Below are 21,554 nucleotides of genomic sequence, written 5' to 3'. Positions count from 1 at the left end.
AAAATATGAATCCTTGGAGGGCGATCTTGTACAGAAACCAGATATTGCTTTTATGGTGAACATATTAATCTGGGGGAAGATGCTTTTTGATAGATATTTCATAATTCATGACCCATAAAACTTGTGGAACTAAGGCATGAAGATGGTCACTACATGGACAGTGTGGGAAGACGACCAGAGCTGAGAATCAAACGAATTATCTTTATCTCATTGATAGATTTCGTTTCCATTGCATTCAAATACTTTGGCCTCAACAGGGTAGGATATGAAAAACATCGTCGTGCCAAACGTCACCAATGGCCTCAATAAGGTCAGGCAAAGACACTTCATGCAGATATCAAGAACAATGGGTAGTACAGTGCGTAAATGACGAAAAATTTCAAAATTCTCATTCATGGAATCGTATCCCATAGCCTGCACAAATTTGTCACCACTTGTTTTGCGTGATAATTTATTGAGCATAGACATTTGTTACTCAGACACACACCTAAAACACACAAATCCAATCAACTACATACATCATGCTAGAGCCTGTCATTCCAATGACGAAGTTAAATTCACGATCCAACGCGACCTCCCCTCCCCTATTCTAGCAACCCTGTGGCATGACTCGCTCAAAATCGGTCTGCTCCACGGCCAGGCTCACTCTTGGCTGCACAGCCCGCACTTCCAACGAAGCTTCATTAGCCCCGCTCTTTTCTCTTAATCTCAGTCGTGGTCGAGCTCTCTCTCTATAGAGAAGCCAGGTTAGAGTGTTCCGTGAAAATTGAGGTGCTTTGCGAAATCCGCTAAAATCCCGTCCATCCTTGGCGATTGCGGCCGTTTGACCCGCGGGATTGTCGATCCACCCCCGGATACCCTTCGCCAGGCCCACCATGTCTGCGGGCGTGCCCTATCTGGGCTCGAAAATTAGCCTGATTTCCAAGTCTGAAATCCGCTATGAAGGCATTCTGTATACGATCGATACTAATGAATCCACTGTGGCTCTGGCCAAAGGTAATAATCTATCGCCATGTTGAGATGCACGGTACTGGCTGGAGATGAAGTCCTGAAGGATGAGGTGAAGCCGTTCGTGTTAATTTTGATTTGACTGTGATGATACTACTCAGCTCGCTTCGAGTTTCCGATGATGAATCTTTGTTCCCTAAACACTTTACACTGAAGAATGTTGGCATGTAGCCGAGAGTTGGTTTATCTAGAGCAGGGTTTGAATGGAAAGTTCTCTCTTTCAGTTCGGTCATTCGGGACTGAGGATCGTCCCACGGAGCGTCCCGTGGCCCCGCAAGACATGGTTTACGAGTATATCATTTTCCGCGGGTCGGATATTAAAGATATTCGCGTTTGTCAGCCACCCAAGCCTCAACCCACGTTACAAGGGGGATTACCCAATGACCCGGCTATTCTGCAGCATTCTAATGTGGGCGGAGGTGGGGCTGGGCCTTTTGTAGGTGGAGCGGGAAGTAATGGCACGATGGCGCCCAGCGTCTCATCGGCCAATCCTACCCTGAATTCTGGTGCCCATTCGAGCGGCGGATCACCGGTCATGGATTTACTCCGGGACGGCAAATCCGGAGCCATGAGCCCCATCGTCGGACTCGACGGACCCATTGGACCCGATGGGCGACAAGCTATGCGTGCGAAACGAAATAGGTAGGATTGATTTTAGTCAAGTCTAATGCAACTTTATCAACCGTGATGAGACCACCTAGCTCTCTTTAAGTGCTTCGATGACGAAACTTTTGTTCCCAAACTAATCTTCTCTCTGATCTTGGTTAAACTAGGGTGTTGTGTTTTGGGTTGGTCATATTCTCAATATAGAATTCTTTGCAGTGGTCAACGTGGCGACCATCGAGGCGGACGAGGGGGCGGTGCTCCCGGAACCGTTCCGGGTTATCCTCCCCAACAGCATTCTGGACCTGGTGGTGCTTATCCCCCCCGAGGCGGCCGAGGTGGTGCTCCCGGCGGACCCCCCAATCATGGTCCTCATCGGGGCATGCGACGTGGAAGTCGGGGCGGGTTCCTGCCTGGCCGATTACCGGCCAATAAGAAAGAGTCGCTCAAGTTCGAAGATGACTATGATTTTGAACAAGCCAACGAGGAGTTCGCGGAGGTTCTGTCTAAACTTCAGGTATGGATTATTTGTCAAACATCGCCCCAAGTTAAATTTTATCTGTGATGATACTACTCAGCTCGCTTCGAGTTTTCGATGATGAATCATTGTTCCCTAAACACTATTTACTGAAAACGGAATTTTAAGCGAGAGACCCAACCACTTTGTTCCATTTTCTGACGAGTCTTGTCCTCTTCCAGAAAATCGGTTTGGAAGCCAGTGTCGAAGGCGAGGAAGAAGGGGAGAAAAAAGAACCTACGGCCAAACCGGAGGAAGATCGTGAGATCGAGGAAGGTGAAATCGAAGACAAGGCTGAAGATCCCGAAGTGTTCTACGACAAAACAAAGAGCTTCTTCGACTCCATATCATGTGAAGCCTTGGAACGGAATAAAAACAATAACAAAGGTCGCCCAGACTGGAAAGCCGAAAAGAAGCTCAATAAAGAAACATTTGGCGTTGCTGGTCCCAGAGGTGGTTTCAGAGGTCCGCGAGGTTATGGCGGTCGAGGCGGGTATTACCGTGGTGGCAGAGGAGGCGGAGGCGGTTATGGCGGCCGTGGTGGTTACGGCGGTGGCTACAATAGTAAGTTCCCAGATATAGAATCGGTGTGGCTCTGATTTATTGAGTTCTGTTTTGTTCCTTCAGATTATGGTTTCAATAACTACGGTTACAATAACAGCTACGGTGGCGGCGGTCGATATCCTCGTGATAATAGAGACAATCGTGGCCATAGAGGCAATGGGGGACGGGGTTACCACAACTACCACAATAATCATCCCCAACAGGCACCAATGCAGCAGCCTCAGCCTGCTCCTTCGAACTGAACCAGTCGGTACAAAGGCCCCCCGTTTATTAACTCATCTCATCTACTCTCACCACCTTCTGTGTTATCATTTGTCAAAGGCCGCCCCCATTATTTCAATCCCTTCAATTGATGTAAGTCGAAATATTCTCATGGTTCTCCTCGTTCGGCCACGCCCCTCTTAGTGAAGCTTTCTTCACAACAGACGACTCTGCCAATGACACGACGTCAATATTACAGCCCCTCTATCCCCTCCTGAATAGACGTCCGGCCCACGAGCACCACTCATCCTGTTGAAACGATTAACAACCCCTCATGAACTTGTTTAAGAAACCTCGTCTTAATGTCTACGTTCCAAGGAGTTTCACATGTTAAAACCACGCTTTCATCCTTGCTGCAATTAACTTTGGAAACGTCACTTATGGCTCACCCTCCCAGCCAACCAACGCTCTCGCCCCTGCTCCCCCAATGATTTTTTTTTTATGTCTAGCGGAATCGGGGAACTACAATAGGCACATGCACGCCAACCACACCCATCGTCAATCCTGTATCACCAAGTACCAAAAGAAACTTTGTCAAGTATTGAAATCGACATCGAGATTTTATCCATGTATCACAAAGTCTTGCTGTTATGTCTCGTTAACTAATTATGATCTATCTCCTTCCCTTAAGTTGCACATCCCCGATTTCGCTTTATAGTGCAGCTTCCTGGTGCATGTGTAGTAATTCCCGCCCTCTTTCACTTCCTGCCCCTGTCGGACCACCTCCCCATGAAAGATTTGTACTCGTGATGAATTATTCCAGTCAACCCACAAAGCCTAGTTCGACGAGCTAATTGTACTTCAGCCAAATCCAATTCCAAGAGACAGCAAGCAAAACGTTGAGGAAACTATGAAGATGATACGCTTTTTGTCTTGAAAGCTAGCGTTTTCAAGCTAGTATCATTCAGTTATTTTTTCATTTGAAATTAAATAAAAAGGATATATTGCAGTTATGAAATCTTGTTTAGTACATTTAGATTTCCCAAACATCTTCGAGGTTTGGCAACATGCCAACAATAACATGCTTAATCTAGCTTGAGAACTCTATGAATGAATATCTTTATTTTCGATATTATGTTCCACGCTAAAATTGAATTATTCAAGCAAGAAAAACAATCCCTAATGTATCAATACAGGTGTGTGCAGGTGTGGTAGGGGTTGGGTCCCTGATAGTAGATTAGCTATTAAATGAATAGCTTGTCCGAAAGTAAACACGCTAGAGGATATAAATTGCGCCGAAACCGCGATTACTTGCCGATACAATGGTTGAAAACATTCAAGAGAAAATTACCCAAGCATCTCTTAGACATTTCATTATACGATTGTAGACAATCCCTAGCACCTCATAACCTTTTAAGGACCTGCTCATCTGCATTTCAGTATTCGCTATAAGAATTGTAACAACAAATGAAACAAATTTAATATTGTAAAGCCTTGCTTTATAACATCTAATGTGACAACCAACGGTCCTTACCATTAACTGCACAATCTTGAAATAGCTTAACTTTTGTGATAATGAAAATCTTTTTTAGTTGCCGAGGCACTGGATTTTAGATATAACTGCATTTTGGTGCTAAAACTGATGAGAACAATTCCATTGAACTATTTTCATTGGTGTAGGGTTTCATCATGCAATAAGAGGGTCTGATTTGTTTTGTTTAACCCCGATTCAATTTGTGATGCTCTTACGAGCAGATTCTGGTTCATCGGCCATTTTGAATTTATTGGGCAAGGCAAGAAGAGGCGCCCACGTTTGTCACACTTTTGTTCAGTCACGTGTTGTGATTGGAGTTATGAAAACTTGGAAAATGTGAGTCTTAAGGTTTCGTTGAATTTGGTTGTAACAGTTATCATATGCCAATTTGTGTTCAAGAGTAGTAACTAAATGTGATTATTGTCCGAATAAACCCTTGACTGGGCAAAGATGTAGGTAGTTCGATAGTTTTGCCCTAAACTGGCCAGCTTTAGCGTTTTTCCGTAAGATCTGGTTACCCTGAATTTAAAATATAATTCTTAACTGATGTGAAAGAACCAAAGGCTCTCGTGTAATCGGAGATCTAGAATGTCAATTCTCGAATGATCTCGAATAAGCTACGAATGAAGCATTGTTCTGCATCTATGGTATTCTATTGATGAGACGAGAAAGAGTCGTTTTTCTTTAGTTGTATTAAAATTTTCTTTGTCACAAACATGAATGAATAGGTACAAATTCAAATTAGGATACAATATCGATGATTACATATTTGTTGTATAAAGTATAATTTAGAGAAAGCCGTTTGATTCATTCAATAAAAAGGTTAGATATTAAACAGGTGTGTGAATAAAAATTCATGTGAGGATGGCATTCGATCACTCAATCGATTCGTTTCTTGTGCAGACTGGCTCCACACGCGTCACAAGTTTTCAACTTGCGGTCATTTAGCAAAGTACACTTTTGACACGAGATCGTGTCCTCTTGATCGGAAGAATCGGTCGCCGTCGTGCTTGACTTCAGGAGCTCCGGAGAGTTCCGCGATTTTCCGCACATTTCGCAAATATCCACTTTACAGCCATTGTTAAAAGTGCAGGCGTGGCATTGCCATCCATTCTTCGGTTTTGAGGTCGTGTCAACTTCGGGAGGCGAGAGAGGTCGACTATGGCGTTGGCTTTTGCGCAGGTCTCCTTGAGTGCTTCGCCGTTTATGAGAGTCTCGATGACGATCTCGGTCGCCGGAGCTTCGTCGAAAACGTCGATGAACCGCATCTGCCTCATCGAATCCCGGATCCTCTGGTTGAACAGGTCCCGTGGACGAGATATGGGTCCGCTGGATCTGTTTTAGAAGCTCTTTTTCCTCCATGGACAAGGGGCTCAGGACGTCGTGACGAGATCCCGCTCGTTCACTCTTTTGTCGGGCCATACTTACTTTGTTTAGTAAAGCCAAGACATCCGGCCGTTCAGCCTGGTCCTTGGTGTACCCAATATTTTCCAACTGTCGGTAGACGTAGTCCCAAGATTCGTAGTTGCCACCGATGCCATTTTCGGGCAGACCGTTGCCGAGAGATTTTCGGCGGTTTTCCTCTTCCAAGTGCTGGACCGTGATCGGGATGGGTCCATTTTGCGGATAGCTGGCATCACTTCGACCGCTAGGAGATGATCCTCGGCGATGATTCACGTCTGACTTGTGCTCCACATCCACCAATCGTCCAGTTGGAATGACGGTGGAATGGCCGTTTTGACTATGAGCCGAGTACATTGTGCCGGCGGACGATGTAGTATGAGGCAAGGACGATTGGAACGGATTGAATTCGCTGCCATTGGGCGTCCTTAGAGGTGCAGTGCTCGCTCCATCTGAAAGAAGAACGGTCACAAGTCATCATGAGTCACCACACTGTTTGATCTTGAAGCCTTGACTTGCACTCACTTGAGCGATTATTTTGATAACATTGCTGATTCTTCAAGTACGCAATGGATCGGATGGCTTGCTCAGGCGTACTAATGTGTTCCCGGCGGAAGTTCATGGCCTCCTCACAAGAGCACGGAAATTGAGCCGACACGCCTTGCACGATGCTGACAATGATCTACGGAGGAGAAAGTAGAAGTGGTCTATGGCAAAAAGATTGTGAATGAAGTAGCTGGAGCATAGCAATAATGGATCAAAAGCTTTGGGGGCCTCTTTGTAGGGAATACATGATTTATGCTTGTTCTAGCAAAATCATCGACAATGCCTTCAATTATCTTATGACCGAAATCAGCACTCAATCAATGGTTTGCTATTCCTTAATTATAGGATATACTCTATGTATCTATCTATCTATATAGGTTCAATCTAAGATTCGTATATCTGTGGGTTCAATTTTCGGTACTCGACCACTATTTTCCATTTTGTCGCGAACAATGCAGAAACAGAAGTATCTGAAAACTTGGCGACCTACCTGGCATTCCATGTAAGCCAGAATGCAATCTCGGGCGACTTTGGTGACGGCATCTTGTTCCACAGGTCCTTCGAGCGACAGAGACTTTTGACCCGTGGCTCGATATCCCATCAAAGTGAACAACCTTTCAGCTCCACTTAAAGCACTTTCAATGTTGTGCTGATAAAAGCCTCCGTATTGCTAGAATGAAAGCATTCTCATTCCAAACCAGACCCGCTGCGGACCCGGCAGGTCCAATATCTTACCTTGACCTCCTTAAACTCAGGCCGCCAGGGCTGGTTGATCAAGTTGGCCGCATACGTCTCCAAGGCCTCGAAGGCCTGAGCCGCTTTGAGCGCGGAAAAGTCGGGCACCCAACGGGCACTCTCATAAATGACCTGAGCCGTCAACGGGTTGCAGAACTTGCGCTCGTGCGGCACCAAGCACAAATATTGATGAATGTACCCTGTCCAAATATGCCATCTATGAATTAGCCGTTCTCGACCGCCATTTTATAAACTAATATCACCTTCCAACTTCTTGCGGATGTCAAACTTTTTGGTATTTTCCTCGGCCCGCAAATAATTCAGATGCAATTGATCGATCTTGAGCCACAACTCAGCCGTCAAAGCCATGGACGGGCTCATGGAAGCCGGTGTCGGTCCCGGGGGAGCATAAGGCCGATAAGGGGCGTGGTGATGCGAGACACCCACCATGGCTAAGCTATTCTGGCCGGAAAAAGCAGCGGCCATTCATGCGTTGGTCCCTCGCTCAACGCCACTCAGATCCAAGTGGCCTCACAGCCTCGCAGCCTCACAGCCAGTTTATAGGTCAAAGCGCGTGCCAGCCAGCCTCGCACTCTATCCTCCACCCCAAGCCGACCAGAATCAAGTGGCGAATTTTGACGATTTTGTTGGCCACACGCCAAAGTCGAGAGCGATTGGGTAGCGAAAAATAGTCGCGGACTTTCCCTTTGGCTCAAGGCCAATCAGCCAGCCTTAGAGCCTTACTCGCGAGCTATTAAGTGAGGCTGCCGTCCAATGGGCCCCACCAGGCCTGACCGGGATCTAAACCGAGTCCCACCCTGGGTTCATCCACTTTTGTTGCCTCAACCACCCAACCACCCAACCCAACCGTTCAATGAGGTTTTTCGTCTGAAACAGAAGGTTGACTTTCATGGGAGAGCGTGAACGAGGCCCACTCATGTCTGTTAGAGACGGTAGTGCACTGCATATCATCGTATCATTCATCGTATGGACGGGGATATCCGGGTGGGCGTTTTGGGCATGATTCAAACATGATGAGTTACACACTGAATACACATGGCCAGGTCAACGGAATGTGCGGGGATGGGCGTGGCAGAGTCATGGCCAATCCCATGGCATGGTCTAGATGTCCGCCGCAGATTCTGGGTCCCGATGAGCGCCTGGCCCAGTCTTAGATAGCGTAATAAAAAAAAGGAGGATAGGATTAGTTGTACCTGCCTGTCAAGTGTCAGATATCGAGATTCTCGGACATGTGGCCACAAACCACTCCGTCCTATGGGTTTTGTTTACCAACATACGATTCGGAGGTTGCGTGATCATTCGCATGGTTCATGGCCCCCACCAGATCAAGCAATTCAGGTCGATATGATTTTCGATAATTTTCGAGGGCTAACCGTCCTCGCCTCACCATGCTCTGATTTATTCGGTTGGCTATCTGGTCCACTTGTGGGCATTCTGGCCTCTGATTGACCCTCTCGGTTTGACCTGACAGAGATGAATGAGGCTGTCAGATTGACGAAGCATAATTGAATTGGGCTGAGTGTGGATCAAACACTTGCTTTCGAATCAGTTAAGCTCATGAAGTACAAGTACCAGTTCAAACTTATATCTGAAATAATAGTTATAATTTAGTTTAAATAACTGAAGCCTTTGGGACAACCATAGTTCACCACCACCAAACAAGTTCTTCAATTCAGATTCAATTTTATTCAAAATGGCCAATTCCAATTGAAGGATAAATATCATTTACAAATACAACACAGGCTTAAATGATAAATGAGAGCATTCAAATAGAGGAGGTGTGGCGTAGTGGCTAGCGCAGTTTCTTAGCATGAGCGAGGCCCCCGTTTCAATTCTCCTGGCCAATCTTTCTGATGGAGACTTCTAGATACTGACCACACCCACTGACGGAGAACCAAACTAATCTGGACTATGATACTACCTATCAGAACTATTAACAGATGGTGTGAAAGCTAGCTTGGCTGGCCAGGCGAGATTCGCCCCTCTGACTGTAGCACCCTAAGACTATATATATGTATATAACTGTACATATGTTTGTAACTGTATATATGTAGGTAGCGGTGACCAAACAGCTCGACCCAGGGATACTCAACCCACCAGACAACTCAACAATGGACAACTCGACCAAATACAATAACTAAACACAACATTTTGACCGAAAAGAACATGATTATGGAATAAAACTAAAGCTTGATGAGTCAATATTTGATTTGCATGCCAAGATGTTAGCATCAGTAAGGCATTAAATAGACAATCAAGTTTGGTTAAAACATTATCAAACTTGATTTTCACACCATGATTGATTTAAACGTAACTTGCTTTTAAGATCAAATGATGAATTGTCTAAAAGCTTTCAAATTTTGACATGTTTTCCATCACAGTTTCAATATTGCTCCATAAGTATGAACTATTTGCAAGTCAACATTTTGGGCTTAATTTCTGTACTGGGCTGAGTTGTCCGCTGGGTAGAGTTGTCCTGGGTTGAGTTGTCCGCTGGGTAGAGTTGTCCTGGGTTGAGTTGTCCGCTGGGTAGAGTTGTTTTGGAACCATAGGTAGCACCCCAAATACAAAAATAAGCAAAACAATAGCTTATCAGCTTTTCAACCCTCTCTACCCTCTCCCATTGCTAATCAAAATTAGTGGGTGTTTGTCCAGTTTAATGCAGTAGTGAATATTTTTCTTTTTTTTACTTTGGTCTAGCAGCTTGAGAGCCCTTCATTGCCCTGCTCAGGGCATTCTATATTTCTGATTTATAAATGCGTTGCTAAAAGGGCATAACTTGAACAAGCTAGACCCTGAATCTGGGTCACACCGTTATAGCCCTAACAAAATTTCACACACAACCTCGGAATAGGCTGTCGGTAGAAATGAAGCTAAAACCTCACCCACCCCTTCGCCCTCTACCGGCAAAATGTTCGAGCCCTCAAGTTAAAAATCCTCGCCATCCCCGGCATGACACCCCCAGCAGCCCTCAACATTCATATCCGGTAGCCCCTCCCCACCCAGCCCCATCAATCCCTAAGTATGCCTTGGGTCTGACCCCCCCCATCCTCATTGACCTGGGTCTAGATTCCAATGAGTTACGTCAGTTTGTAGTTAGTCGTTCTAGGGCATTTACGCAAGCCTGTATGAGCTGCCCTTCGTCATCTTCGTGATCATGGCCAGTCTGACTGTTCTGTCACGGTGTAGCTGGTTGTCGCAGGCTCGTGTATTGCCAAGACCTCCCTCCGTTGTGATCCGGCGGTCGCGATTGATTGCGCGTCGCGGATTTCAGAGTGGATTGAGCTTAGCTTGGCCGCGAATCATGGGTCAGAAATTTAGTGGCGATTGGGTGTCGGAGCACAAGGCCGATGCGGATCCGACCTTGTTGGAAAAGGCGCGGACCCGCCCGCGGGACATGACTCTTGAGGAGTGGCGTCAAGTGCTCACACCCAAACAGTTTGAGGTGGCCCGAGGGCATGGTACCGAGCCCGCTTTCACGGGGTATTATGCCGATAACAAAGATGCGGGTGAGGCATGGCTAGCAGAGTAAGGGTGAGGGCGCACTTGGATGGGCGGGCTGAACTGAAAGCTGGACAGGTCTCCTGGTTTTCATTGAGAAAAAGAGTTTGAATGGCCCACATGGATGGGATCCTGTTTGGGGCCAATTTTGTCCGGAGAGATTCGACCATGGCTTCAATAAAGACGATACCAAAACTAGTGTCTAAGTTGATGAAAAGTTCTACGCCAATGGTTGAACTTGGTCCCAAAATCTGGCTTTAGAGACTAACTAATGGGATCTTTCACATGCGATTAAATTTGCACGAAATATAAAACTATTTGCTTTTATTCCAGGAATATATCTCTGTGTATGCTGCACGGCGGAACTGTTTCCCTCTCAGACCAAATATGAATCCGGATCCGGATGGCCCAGTTTTTACGACACTCAAAAAACCCCGGATGAGACAGATAATGTGGAAAGGAAACGTGATATCAGCTTTGGGATGGCCCGGACTGAAGTCCTGTGCAAGCGCTGTGGGTCCCATCTCGGTCACGTCTTCGAGGATGGTCCCAGACCAACTGGTCTTCGTTATTGCATTAACAGTGCCTCACTGAAATTTAAGCCGAAGGAATGAGAGGCTAGGTTCCAGGACATTTCCAATAAATTGAATATTTTAAAAAACCTGCTAGTAGCATGACTTTTTAAACGATAGTGAATTAAACATATAATTATTTTTGGTTATTGTTGGTACTCAAGCAAGATGCCCAAAACCGCCGCAATATCCGGAAAGATAGTATCAAGTGAATTGATTATCTGGGATAGGGATCATTGAAAACTAGTGATGAAGGACAAAATTGAATATTTTTTGTTAAATCCTCAGAACCAACATCTTGCTTGTTAATGATGTATAGTACAAAGAGCGGAACAACTCAAACAAAAGAAATCTTTGATTGGTTTTAGTGTTCAAAGTACGATAAAAACTACCTTAGCAATATCAATGTCGGACAAATGAAATATTTTCCGTTGACTTTCTTTTCTTCTTGTTGTATATGGTATCTGTTCGACAATGGATTTTTACAAAACAATGATATCGTCCTAAACATCTCCACAAAAACGAAAGAAGTCAACGTTTTGTAATGATGAAATTGTTCATCCTAAATTTCAGCAAATCTCATACTTTCTCAATTAAAGGGAAGGTTAATGTACGTGGTAAACACGTTGGGTAATCAGACATACAACAGCTACCTCTGAAACTATGCCTGAGCGTCTAAATCATATATAAACTCTCATTTTCCAATTACTTTCCTTTATGTCTTTTGAATTGGGAAACCCGGTTAACCAATTAACAGTAGTATCTTATTTTTTTTTTTTTGTGCGGACTTCCTTACTGTTACCGGGATTGGAATCCCAGCAGTTCAAGACGAGAAGATTATTTATTTTACTTGACTTTTATTTATTTATATTATTTGATCGACACACGAATTGGAGTTGGCTGATCTGGCTAATCCTTGAATATAAGGTTGATCCGGAATTTTAGTCAAAAACTTGTCCAAGTCTGACTTACATCTTGCTACTGGATCAACCCCTACATAAGCCCTACGAATATATGAGGGCAGCCAATTGAACAATGAAGAGAGTTGGACTTCATTGTTTTAACTAGCCTGGATTTTCGAGGGCTTGAAAGTGCTCTCAAAACGCACATTAAGCCTCTACGGTCACTACAATTGACCCTATTCCGACTTGAATTAGTTTTTGATCAAAATTTCTGATTAAATCAATAGTCTAAGGCCACCGAATTTCCCCAACTACAATGCGTTCCAGGATTAGATATAATATAAAAATATAAAGGTGCATTATATCAAAAGGCATGAGTATTCCATATTGACATGTAGTGATTGAAAGCCTAATAGCGGCAAGGAAGTCTGCGAAAGCCCTACTGCAGTAGGTTCATGATATCTTACAAATTCCATTACTTGCTTTCAAATAAATTATGTTGATTTGAGCGGATAAACCATGGGCCTGAATGGCCTGAAAGCTGACTGATCCGCCCAAAATCTGAATGTGGAGGCCTCATTTTAGGCTTTTGGGTTTCTAATTTTAATGCCTTTGGAGCCTGAAACTTCGTTTAAGCTCCGGATCACCCTGGCAAACATGCACAGTCTGATTCTCAAATCTAAATTTCCCACTGTCATGATGCCATAAAGGGGATCATCCAGCCAGCCAGAATGAGAAGAAAAAAAGTAGGAGAGTGAAAGAGTTGAGCAACATCTCCAAATTGGTTTCTTCGCCCTAAGATCCGTGCCGGTGAGACTCAAGACTGGATTAGTTGGGATCAACTAATAAGATATGCAAGAGTTGCCTTTTTTTACTCGAGGGATAACGTGATTTCTCACTTCGAGAGCTTCTATGTATTGAATTAAGCATCTTCGTAACGCGACGAGCATTATGAGTCGGCGGAATTGGACACTTTTCAAATCAGTTGGAGATCCATAATCCGACCTTGGCCATAATGGGCCTGTAATTATGAAGAGGTTTGGTTCTCAGACCCATAGTACTAAGGCGATCCTAGCGTTCTGGTTTGGAAAATTGCTCTTAATTCTGGCACTTGGTCATGTTGGCTAGCTAATCACTACTTTTGGTAACTTCTGTTAGTCCACTTCAGACTTGTAGTGCAAGCAAGACTTCTTCGTCGACGACGACGACCCAAATTTGGTTGTTGGCCTGCTAACACAGTCATTGTCTAATGAACTTTTATGGCCTTTTCCCCAATGAATCGGTCAGAGGGCAAAAACATCAAATGCTCGGTGGGGAGAAAAGCTTCCCTCCAATCACCTACATATATCTATCATCACACGAGGGGAGATCAGAGACTGAAGCAACAAACCTGATCTAGCTTTGTCATTCACGAAATGCCGGTTATTTCTCGATTTATTAATTTGCCATTTTGAAAACCAGCTGGTCTTTATCATGTTTCAATTGGTACAAGTTCAAGATATCTTGGTTTTAAACTTTGATTCACTCTGACTCAATGGTGTAGATGTCCAAACTCCATGCCAATGTGGGAATCTCTTCAGGTGTTCTGATCGGAACATGTATCGTTTCATATAAATATGAACGCTAGAGGAATGTAATAACTTGATGAAGCTTGACGAGACTAAGAGGGCTATCAATCTTTAACATGCTTGATATTGTTACAGGGAAAATAAGTCGCTTTGGGTGAAAAAAAAGTGTAAAGTAGAATAACTGAAAAAGCGCTTCATGCGTAAACATCCCTCGTATTCACGTTAACGAGATCCTATGAGAAGAGTAGGAGAATCCAATTTCCGATAATATATGACATCATTCATCAAGCTTGCAAGAAGAGTTGAGTGGGTTGAACAACTAGAGAGAAAGAGAGAAGGGCACCTTCAATTGGTCCAATTGCCTCATTAGAGAACGGTTTACTCATGGCTTCATTTAGTAAAAACACTTAAAGAGGATGCAGAGAGGAGCCCATGGATGAGAGAAATAGAACGATTTGTGCATTGAAATCCGAAGTTTCTTTCGCTCTCGATCTGGCTCAAGATAAGATCAGAAAATCAGAGCCGATCGTTTTGATGAAATTTAATGGGTTCAGCAATCGTCAAGACCTTGATTGATCCAACCTGGTTTTGCGATGAGTTCTGATTGTCTCCCATCAAACACTGTCAAAAGTAGCTTAGGACCCTCACTGGACATTGGTAAACAAAATCCTTGGGGTCCAAAGCAAATTTTCTTGCATTTACTCAGTGCGTGACTTATGAACCCCAGGGCATTTCGTCTCATAATCATTGTTTGCCAAAGCCCTTCGCCAAGATGGGTCAGGTCAATCAGACCGGGATCTTCTCCCTCAATTTCATTCCGCACCATCTCGAACCTCTGGCATGAGATGGAATGAATCAAACCAAACTACCGCTCGTCAATTGAGTGAGTCGTTGTTGCGTTTCTGTCCAAGAGTTCAATCAATGGGTTCAATTCGGTAGTAGACTCTTGGCATAGAGGGGGGGAGACATTTGATGTGGTTCTTCAAATGCCCTCTTCTGATGTTTGAGCGTGCACAAGAAACGTAGGAGATGTTGCTCAAAGTCTCTTTCAATGATTTGCTTCAGTTTGAACGACGATCGGAGTAGAAACATTGCTGGCCAAGTGGGTCTTGAGCTTCGACGCAATAGGTTCATCAAGAGAATCTGCTTGTAATGCGAAAAGGTCATAAATATTCGCCTAGAAAAGAGACCTACCCCAAATGGAAATGGGAAGAGTGGATGGATGGACGGACGAACGGACGGCCAGTTAGACACTCTATTGAACCTCATTCTTTCCATTCTAGTCCATTTTACTGTATATAGTCATATTACTCACAATATTCTTCAGTGGTGGCCATTCCATCTTGGAAGCCCGAACCCCGGCGAAGTTACCACTTACTCCTTACTAGCGGTAGTTACTTGGCCGTCATCATCTGAAATTCTTATATAATGGGCTCTTTCCTCCCTCTCCAGTTGGTCAGCAGCTCAGCAATTGGACAGACAAGACTCCTCATCAACAGCAATTCTTCGACTGAGAAGGCTCGGGAAAAAATTGGAGTCTAATTTGTTCTCGAATTTCATGCATAGAGACCCTTTTTCTTCCCGTCAAGTGATTTTACAGGGGCGGGGTACTCCAGTCTCCGTGTAGAATTGGGACATTACAAATGTTTAACGAAGTCCACTCTTTTTTCATAACTTCTCTCTCTCTCTCTCTCTCTCTCTCTCTCTCTTCACTTTGAAGGTTTGGAAACGGCGACGCTGTAAGATTCAAATGACTTAACGGGGGGTTCGTCATCTCATTTATTGAAGAATCGGTCTCGTTTGCACGGTCATAAAATCCAGTGACTCGGGTCAAAGTAGGCTTGGCCGCAATATTTGATTTGCCTCGATAGGAGGAACCAAGTATCCGCCCGTTTCATGTCGTTGAACTCCTGGTCTCTTTTACTATGTAGATCCAGATTGACTGGCAAAAGGTTTCATTATTCATAAAATAGAAGTTTTTGGGTGGAATCGGGTCCGAGCGAGCAGACTTTGGTTGCCTTGATTTGAGACTCAAGGTTGCGATCAAGTTTATGTGGAGCCCAAAGATTTGGTGCCCTTTCAGTCGGAGATAAAGTTCCCTCTTGAATGGACATTGGCTCAAGAAGTGCCAAATTGAACTATGAATAGCCATTTACTCGCACAGTCTGATAAGAGAGAGAGTGTGTGTGTATATAGTGAAAACCACGAGAGTAGAAGTAATCGAAGTTGGACATGTTGCAAGTCATGCATTATCAAAATTCCTGCCCGACAGAGCCAATCATCATTTTGAGGGTGAGCGGTATGAAACACCACCAACAAGATGATGATGAAATCCAAGTCCTAAACCCGCCACGATCAAACAATCCGACACAAACTCCAACTTGGTGTCTGCTATTGAGTTCCACTCGGGCTGAAAATCCGCGTTCCAGACTTTTAAACCCGGTCAATAGGAGTCCGGATTCATTCACCACCTTGGCAATCCTCAGAAGAGGTTAATGCCATTGCAGTTGCTATTTGGTATGTTCCGTCGACCTTTTTTTCACCAACAAACTGTCTGTCTAGTATGCCAGCTTGATCAGTTTGCAATAATAGATTGTGATCAAAAATCTATGCTGTTTTTTTGTGTGTGTCTCCGCATGATATCTCTGAAGCGCTGGGATAAGCCAAGCAATAATATATGGCAAACATCTGCTCGCAATCCACGCAAAGACAACCCCTTTCCAAAGCTGGGTCAATAATTTAGGGAAAGCCACTCCTAACACACTTATGCTGGTCGGTTTGTAGCCATGCACTCGTTTGTCAGTCGGGGCCGTGCAGGGACCATGTTCAGATCTCTCCTGTTGGCCCATATACTGTACAGGGCACAGAACTTACCCTCTGGTTGGACATGGAATTGTCGCTTGGCATTGGTGGTGCTCCATGATCTCTCGTCGTTCACTCTTTCCATCTGCCCTCTTCTCGTTCTCCTCTCTATTGCCAACCCTAAGCTAATACTCTCTCCTTCTGTCGTTCTGCTCTCTCTCTCTCTCTCTCTCTCTTTCCGTCGAGTTTGGAAGAGCTCTCTCTCTTCGAGCTTGGAGTCTCTTTTGGCTCTCCAGGAGATTGGAGCAAGGAGCCTACCAGGATTGGGGTTGGCAGCATGGAGCTGACTGCTTTGGAATTCACTCAAATGTCGGTCTCTCTTGTACTAAAAGTATATGAGCCGAGGAAAACAGCCAACAGAAACAGAATTATGAGAAGAGGTTTTAAGCTATACTTTTTACATAGCTCTCCCTCATGTGGAACATCACATGGATGAGATGTGAGGAAGATAGTCATGAGGGTGAGAGTAAATAGAATTGATGCCCTCAAGAGGCGCATTGATTGGGCAAAATTTGGGCTAACACCATGTGCAAAATGGCGTAATATCAAGTCCTTAACCGAATTTACAACTTATATACCTAGAAGACGTACAAGGGTAATGAACCCATATTTCATTTCCCTGTGATCTTCTTGTGTGAATGTTGAAGTCGCACCCGACTTCCCTCCTGCTTATCCCCCAACCGAGGATCGGATCGATCCACCGAGAGACAGACCGACCGACCACCCGACCGAGAGACCCAACTAAGAGACCCGAACGACGGGCAAAACGAACACTCGTACGCTTCCCAAAAAATCCGAGACGTCGTTCGTCGCACGCACAAACCCGGCGTTTCGTTTCAGAGAGGATCTACACCACTTTTTGGACGAGGGGGGCATTGGACTTAGACCTGGCGGATGGCGGATGGCGGATGGCGACGCGAGTCTGGCGGGAAGCTTGACATTTCTTTTGCTTTAGGCACCATGATATCTACTCCAAGCCTGCTGAAAGACAGACTAGCAACGGGGCTATGGAATGGATGGATGGAGGATGAACCCAGAAGAGTGGATGGATAGAGGCAACACAACACAACACGCACACAAACCCCAAGTTGTACAACGAGCGGACGGACGGCCAAACCGAAGTGATAGGCATGCTTGAAGAGTGATATCTAGTACATCCCTCAGTCGGGAGTAGGACAGAGAGGTGGTCACAGCTCTGCGTCAGTATCTCTCTCCAAAATAATCATTCATGAAACAGCTGACAACGCACTTGGTGAAAGCAGTGAAGCAGAAGTGAGGATCACCAGGTTTGAACACGTCTTGGATGATCCGTTGCTAAAGTGGTGCTAGACAAATACAAACACAAAACACACAACTCGTGCTTCCCAAGACTGCTGAAATCGACAGCATGTACGAACTCTCTCATATAGACTTGGACCTGGAGTTGTCCAGTCCCGTGCACGGGAACGAAGAAAACAACTTGGCCATGAGTCCGATGAGCCCATCTTCTTCACAAGCCGACATGATTTTTGGCAGCACGAAAGTCAACCGAAACTCATCCACTCCTTACACAGACGCAACTCAGGTACGTTCATTTTCGTTCTTTGTTTTCTCCATTGCTTGGCGAAGCAAGCATGGTCTGATAGATTGACTGGTCTAGCGCATCTCAGGATCATTTGGAAACATGATGCGACATTTAAAATCCTTGACGCTTTGTCCAGCATTTCCCCCTTTTTCTCAAATGAAAGCTGAACCCCCGGACGCCTCCAGATGTCCCGTTCGCTTCAGACCCGTCTAATTTGAGTCGGATCCATATGTACAAAGGGTATGGAGAGCATCACCATCGTCCCCCGAGCACCAGTAGTCAACATCCGTACGCTTCCAAAGAAAAAGAGAGCTCCAAAACTTGCACCTGCCTTTTTGTCGGAAATCCTGCCTCCCAAGTTCGCAGATCATCATCATCCTCATCCTCCGTTGTTTCTCCTCCTCCCCCGTCCTCCTCTTCCTCTCCGTTTTTCACCCCTCCGCCATTCTCCATTGCTGGTGGAGTGTCCGATCCAACTCTGCTTCGAGGTTTGGAGTTTTTTTTTCCACCCCCCACCAGGCTGGATCAGGTTTCGCCCGAATCTCTGTTTTTACCCCCAGAGTCTAGGTTTTGCTCTCCAGGTCTGCTATTGCACCCGTTCCGTGCAAATGGTCGAGGGCGCCCCCTCCTGCTGTCGCTTCGGCTTCCAAGCAGGGTTGGAGGTTGGATGCTGGAGCTGTCCCCGTCATTACCTCTGGCGGCGCCCTTGCCACCATCCATGGTGTCCGCTCCAAATAGTTTTTCCCTTCTCCATCTTCACCGCCTTCTGGTCGAGTACCTCATGGATGGGACGGTCTCCACGGACCACTGCTACACTCACAGAAAACTATTTTGACTACCACGGGGATAGAACGCAGATAGTTGTACCACTCGTGGGGTACTCGAGCAGTGTTTCTGATCATGGGTCTGCTACTCCTATCTTCGCTTTAACAACATTCCCAACATAGTCTTGCGATGACCGAGATCAAGGACAACTTTTGGAGTGTGTACTCTTCATTCAGGGGGTTCACTGCCCTCCTCGTTCACAATCTTTGTCAGGCAATGTAGTATGTAGGAACGAGCGAACTAAAGAACGGACGTAGAAGTTGCTCATTCTACTAGTACTACTACTAAGAGTAGCAGTAGTGGTAGTGATGGTGGTGGTAAATGAGAAGGGGACTGCTTCCAATGAAAGGGCCACACGGCAACTCATATACACTTGATATGGGGGACTGAAATGAGATGTTTTGGATGTGGAGTGTTGTTGGCTTGACGGCGGCGGCAACAACGTGAGGCAGCTAAAATAGATCCATAAGTAGCACTAACAAGGCAAAAGATTGCCCTTGTATACACTATGCAGTAGGTAGTACCCAGGGTACCCCTCGCTTGATGACTTAAATGGTTCCTTGTACATTTCCACAAGCCTCATATCTCTGCATGGCGTGCAGGAGGTTTATAACATCCTGTCTGTCATTTGGAGTCGGGAATCATGCCTAGGGCTGATCAGGACTGATGGGTTTGAAATTATGTAATTTCCAACACACGATGGAGTAACAAACAAGAATGCCTTGGCCCGAAATAATTGCTCGACCTCTGGATTTGTTGCTTTGACGGTAGGATTTCGGATTGCGTCGGACCACTTCTACTACCACCACCGACATCACCATCACTTAGTAGGCGGACATTCCGAAAATACCTCTCTTGTTCTCTGTTGATAATTCAATTAAGTGAGCATGCATCAACGAGCTGCAGCTGCCCACCTCATCCCGGCAGAGCCACGTCAATCAAACAAATCAATACGAATTCCCTGAAATCTGACCAAGCAGTTTCTGGGCCACATGAGGGACGAGGATCTTTTGTTGGATTGTCGAAACAAACTCGATTACTTTTTTTTGTTGGCTATTGGCTACTTATGCACTCCCTCTTTGAGTTAGATGGCAGTGGGCAGGATCGAATGGGTGGCAGCATTTAAGAACATTGCATTGAGGTCAAGATGAGCGAGAAGCCTGTCCCTGTTATGAAAACAAGAATTTGTAATCACGCCCTTGCTGACAAGTTATTTTCATTTCATTTTACAGACCAAAAAACAGTCGCCTCATCACATCAAGCGACCTATGAATGCGTTTATGGTATTTTCCCACATGGAACGGAAGAAGATCATTGAGCAGCAGCCAGACATCCATAACGCCGAAGTCTCCAAAGCACTTGGCAGAAAATGGAAAGATCTCATGGACGAGGAGAGGGAACCTTATATTCAGGAAGCCGAACGTCTTCGACTTCTACACATGCGCCAATACCCGGACTACAAATATCAACCTCGAAAGAGAGCCTCCAAACCAAAGAGCCCAATTTCCTCGGAAAACAAGATCACCAAGTCTCCAAGTCCACGGAAGAGTCCGCATCAGAAGCTGTTCTCCCGAGTGAAATCGGACGGAGAGTTCACTGGACTCATTGGCACCTTCGGAGGGTCTTCATTTGTCAACTCGTCACGAGTCAAGTTCTCGCCGTCGAAGAAATGTGCATTAGCCAATGTGGACCACAATCGACTGAATCTGCGTCTCACCATTGACTCCAAGTTCAAGGCCAGGCTGAGGCAGAGTCAAGAGGCACAACAGCTCCAGCCCATGTCAAATCTGGCCGAAGCCGCCATGGAGATCGAGCAACAAAATCAGCCGGCCGTCAAACCTCAGCCTTCATTAGTGGTTCAATATTGTCCGTCGTCACCCTTGAACCCTCCTTCGAGCCCCATGAGCTCCACCAGCATTATTTCCTCGCCGGAGTACGCTTCAGCCTCGCTTTATGACGAATCAAATGTGATAAGGACCAAGTTCTGCTTGGACAGTGAGGCTCCATCGACCATGGCAAACCTGGACAAGCTAGAGGATTTGTCCGAACTCCTTCAAATCCCTCCATCTGAGTTCGCTTTCGACTTGGGAGATCTTTTTGGGAATGCTGATCAGGATTCGTCAGGGTCTATTTTGGGCACCCTGGCCCATTGACCCCAGGCTAACCAGTTCAAAAACAATGGGGCATTCACTTTAAAGTTAAATCCCGACCAACCACAACATTTCTTCTCTTAATTCCTGTGATTTAGAATGTATTCTGTCTATATTTACCCAGATAGTTTAGTTTCAATTATTCTCTTATAAACGTTCTTTTCAGTTTCTCTTTTAATCCTGTCTGTCTAGCGCACAATATTTCATTTTCTCCGTTTTGTATTTGTTGAAGATCAAGCTTTATATTCACCGTTTTCTTCTTTTACCCAAAATATATTTATTTCCATTTCCACTTGACATCCGATGAGGCCCGCGAGTTCACAATCTCGAGTGTCTGTTATGTCAAATCTCCCCCTCAAAACCCAACCCACGCCAACCAAGGGTGGTCAATTGTCAACCCACTAAGAGGCCTTTTTGAAGACAATTTGATATGTAAATAAATATAATTGAAGTCGACTCTGAGCTCTGAGCAACGTGTTC

The 21,554-nt window shown here is 45.2% G+C and overlaps 5 protein-coding genes across 6 annotated transcripts in view; 3 read left to right on the top strand and 2 right to left on the bottom strand.

The window, feature by feature from the left end:
- Nucleotides 1–21,554, bottom strand: part of LOC131884958 (transcription factor sem-2-like) — a 95,215-nt gene that overhangs the window by 55,156 nt on the left and 18,505 nt on the right. The gene's annotated exons all lie outside the window — the stretch shown is intronic.
- Nucleotides 683–3,902, top strand: LOC131884957 (protein LSM14 homolog car-1-like). 2 transcript variants are annotated; one of them, XR_009373763.1, is made up of 6 exons: nucleotides 683–996; nucleotides 1,233–1,650; nucleotides 1,831–2,128; nucleotides 2,311–2,692; nucleotides 2,756–3,046; nucleotides 3,118–3,902. XR_009373763.1 is itself a non-coding variant. In XM_059232862.1 (5 exons), the coding sequence occupies exons 1-5, from the start codon at nucleotides 876–878 to the stop codon at nucleotides 2,932–2,934; spliced, it is 1,398 nt and encodes a 465-aa protein (XP_059088845.1). In that variant the 5' UTR covers nucleotides 683–875; the 3' UTR covers nucleotides 2,935–3,902. The 2 variants fall into 2 exon arrangements, 1 of the variants encoding a protein (XP_059088845.1); XM_059232862.1 differs by having other exon boundaries at nucleotides 2,756–3,902.
- Nucleotides 5,102–8,389, bottom strand: LOC131884955 (protein tamozhennic-like). The gene is made up of 6 exons (XM_059232858.1): nucleotides 8,324–8,389; nucleotides 7,373–7,997; nucleotides 7,110–7,309; nucleotides 6,865–7,044; nucleotides 6,354–6,510; nucleotides 5,102–6,280 (listed from the first exon to the last, which is right to left on the bottom strand). The coding sequence occupies exons 2-6, from the start codon at nucleotides 7,593–7,595 to the stop codon at nucleotides 5,307–5,309; spliced, it is 1,734 nt and encodes a 577-aa protein (XP_059088841.1). The 5' UTR covers nucleotides 7,596–7,997; nucleotides 8,324–8,389; the 3' UTR covers nucleotides 5,102–5,306.
- Nucleotides 10,175–11,345, top strand: LOC131884960 (peptide methionine sulfoxide reductase MsrB-like). Its single transcript, XM_059232866.1, has 2 exons — nucleotides 10,175–10,639; nucleotides 10,965–11,345. Exons 1-2 carry the CDS (start codon nucleotides 10,288–10,290, stop codon nucleotides 11,243–11,245), a joined length of 633 nt encoding a protein of 210 aa, XP_059088849.1. The 5' UTR covers nucleotides 10,175–10,287; the 3' UTR covers nucleotides 11,246–11,345.
- On the top strand, nucleotides 17,688–21,524 carry LOC131884959 (sex-determining region Y protein-like). Its single transcript, XM_059232864.1, has 2 exons — nucleotides 17,688–18,099; nucleotides 20,157–21,524. The coding sequence occupies exons 1-2, from the start codon at nucleotides 17,923–17,925 to the stop codon at nucleotides 21,075–21,077; spliced, it is 1,098 nt and encodes a 365-aa protein (XP_059088847.1). The 5' UTR covers nucleotides 17,688–17,922; the 3' UTR covers nucleotides 21,078–21,524.

This window comes from Tigriopus californicus, chromosome 8 (genome assembly GCF_007210705.1).
Source record: "Tigriopus californicus strain San Diego chromosome 8, Tcal_SD_v2.1, whole genome shotgun sequence".
NCBI classification, from domain to species: domain Eukaryota; kingdom Metazoa; phylum Arthropoda; class Copepoda; order Harpacticoida; family Harpacticidae; genus Tigriopus; species Tigriopus californicus.
The sequence above is the reverse complement of the archived record's forward strand: the minus strand, read 5'-3'. Positions and strand labels throughout refer to the sequence as shown.

What these genes read in the sequence shown, in the direction of transcription:
- LOC131884957 (XM_059232862.1), top strand. Translation starts at nt 876, where the DNA reads ATGTCTGCGGGCGTGCCCTATCTGGGCTCGAAAATTAGCCTGATTTCC. An exon ending in CACTGTGGCTCTGGCCAAAG is followed by an intron (nt 997 to 1,232) that starts GTAATAATCTAT and finishes TCTCTCTTTCAG; the next exon opens with TTCGGTCATTCGGGACTGAG. An exon ending in AGGTTCTGTCTAAACTTCAG is followed by an intron (nt 2,129 to 2,310) that starts GTATGGATTATT and finishes GTCCTCTTCCAG; the next exon opens with AAAATCGGTTTGGAAGCCAG.
- LOC131884955 (XM_059232858.1), bottom strand. Translation starts at nt 7,595, where the DNA reads ATGGCCGCTGCTTTTTCCGGCCAGAATAGCTTAGCCATGGTGGGTGTC. An exon ending in CATCCGCAAGAAGTTGGAAG is followed by an intron (nt 7,310 to 7,372) that starts GTGATATTAGTT and finishes ATATTTGGACAG; the next exon opens with GGTACATTCATCAATATTTG. An exon ending in TGGCTTACATGGAATGCCAG is followed by an intron (nt 6,511 to 6,864) that starts GTAGGTCGCCAA and finishes TCTCCTCCGTAG; the next exon opens with ATCATTGTCAGCATCGTGCA.
- LOC131884960 (XM_059232866.1), top strand. Translation starts at nt 10,288, where the DNA reads ATGGCCAGTCTGACTGTTCTGTCACGGTGTAGCTGGTTGTCGCAGGCT. An exon ending in TGCCGATAACAAAGATGCGG is followed by an intron (nt 10,640 to 10,964) that starts GTGAGGCATGGC and finishes CTTTTATTCCAG; the next exon opens with GAATATATCTCTGTGTATGC.
- LOC131884959 (XM_059232864.1), top strand. Translation starts at nt 17,923, where the DNA reads ATGTACGAACTCTCTCATATAGACTTGGACCTGGAGTTGTCCAGTCCC. An exon ending in CTTACACAGACGCAACTCAG is followed by an intron (nt 18,100 to 20,156) that starts GTACGTTCATTT and finishes TTCATTTTACAG; the next exon opens with ACCAAAAAACAGTCGCCTCA.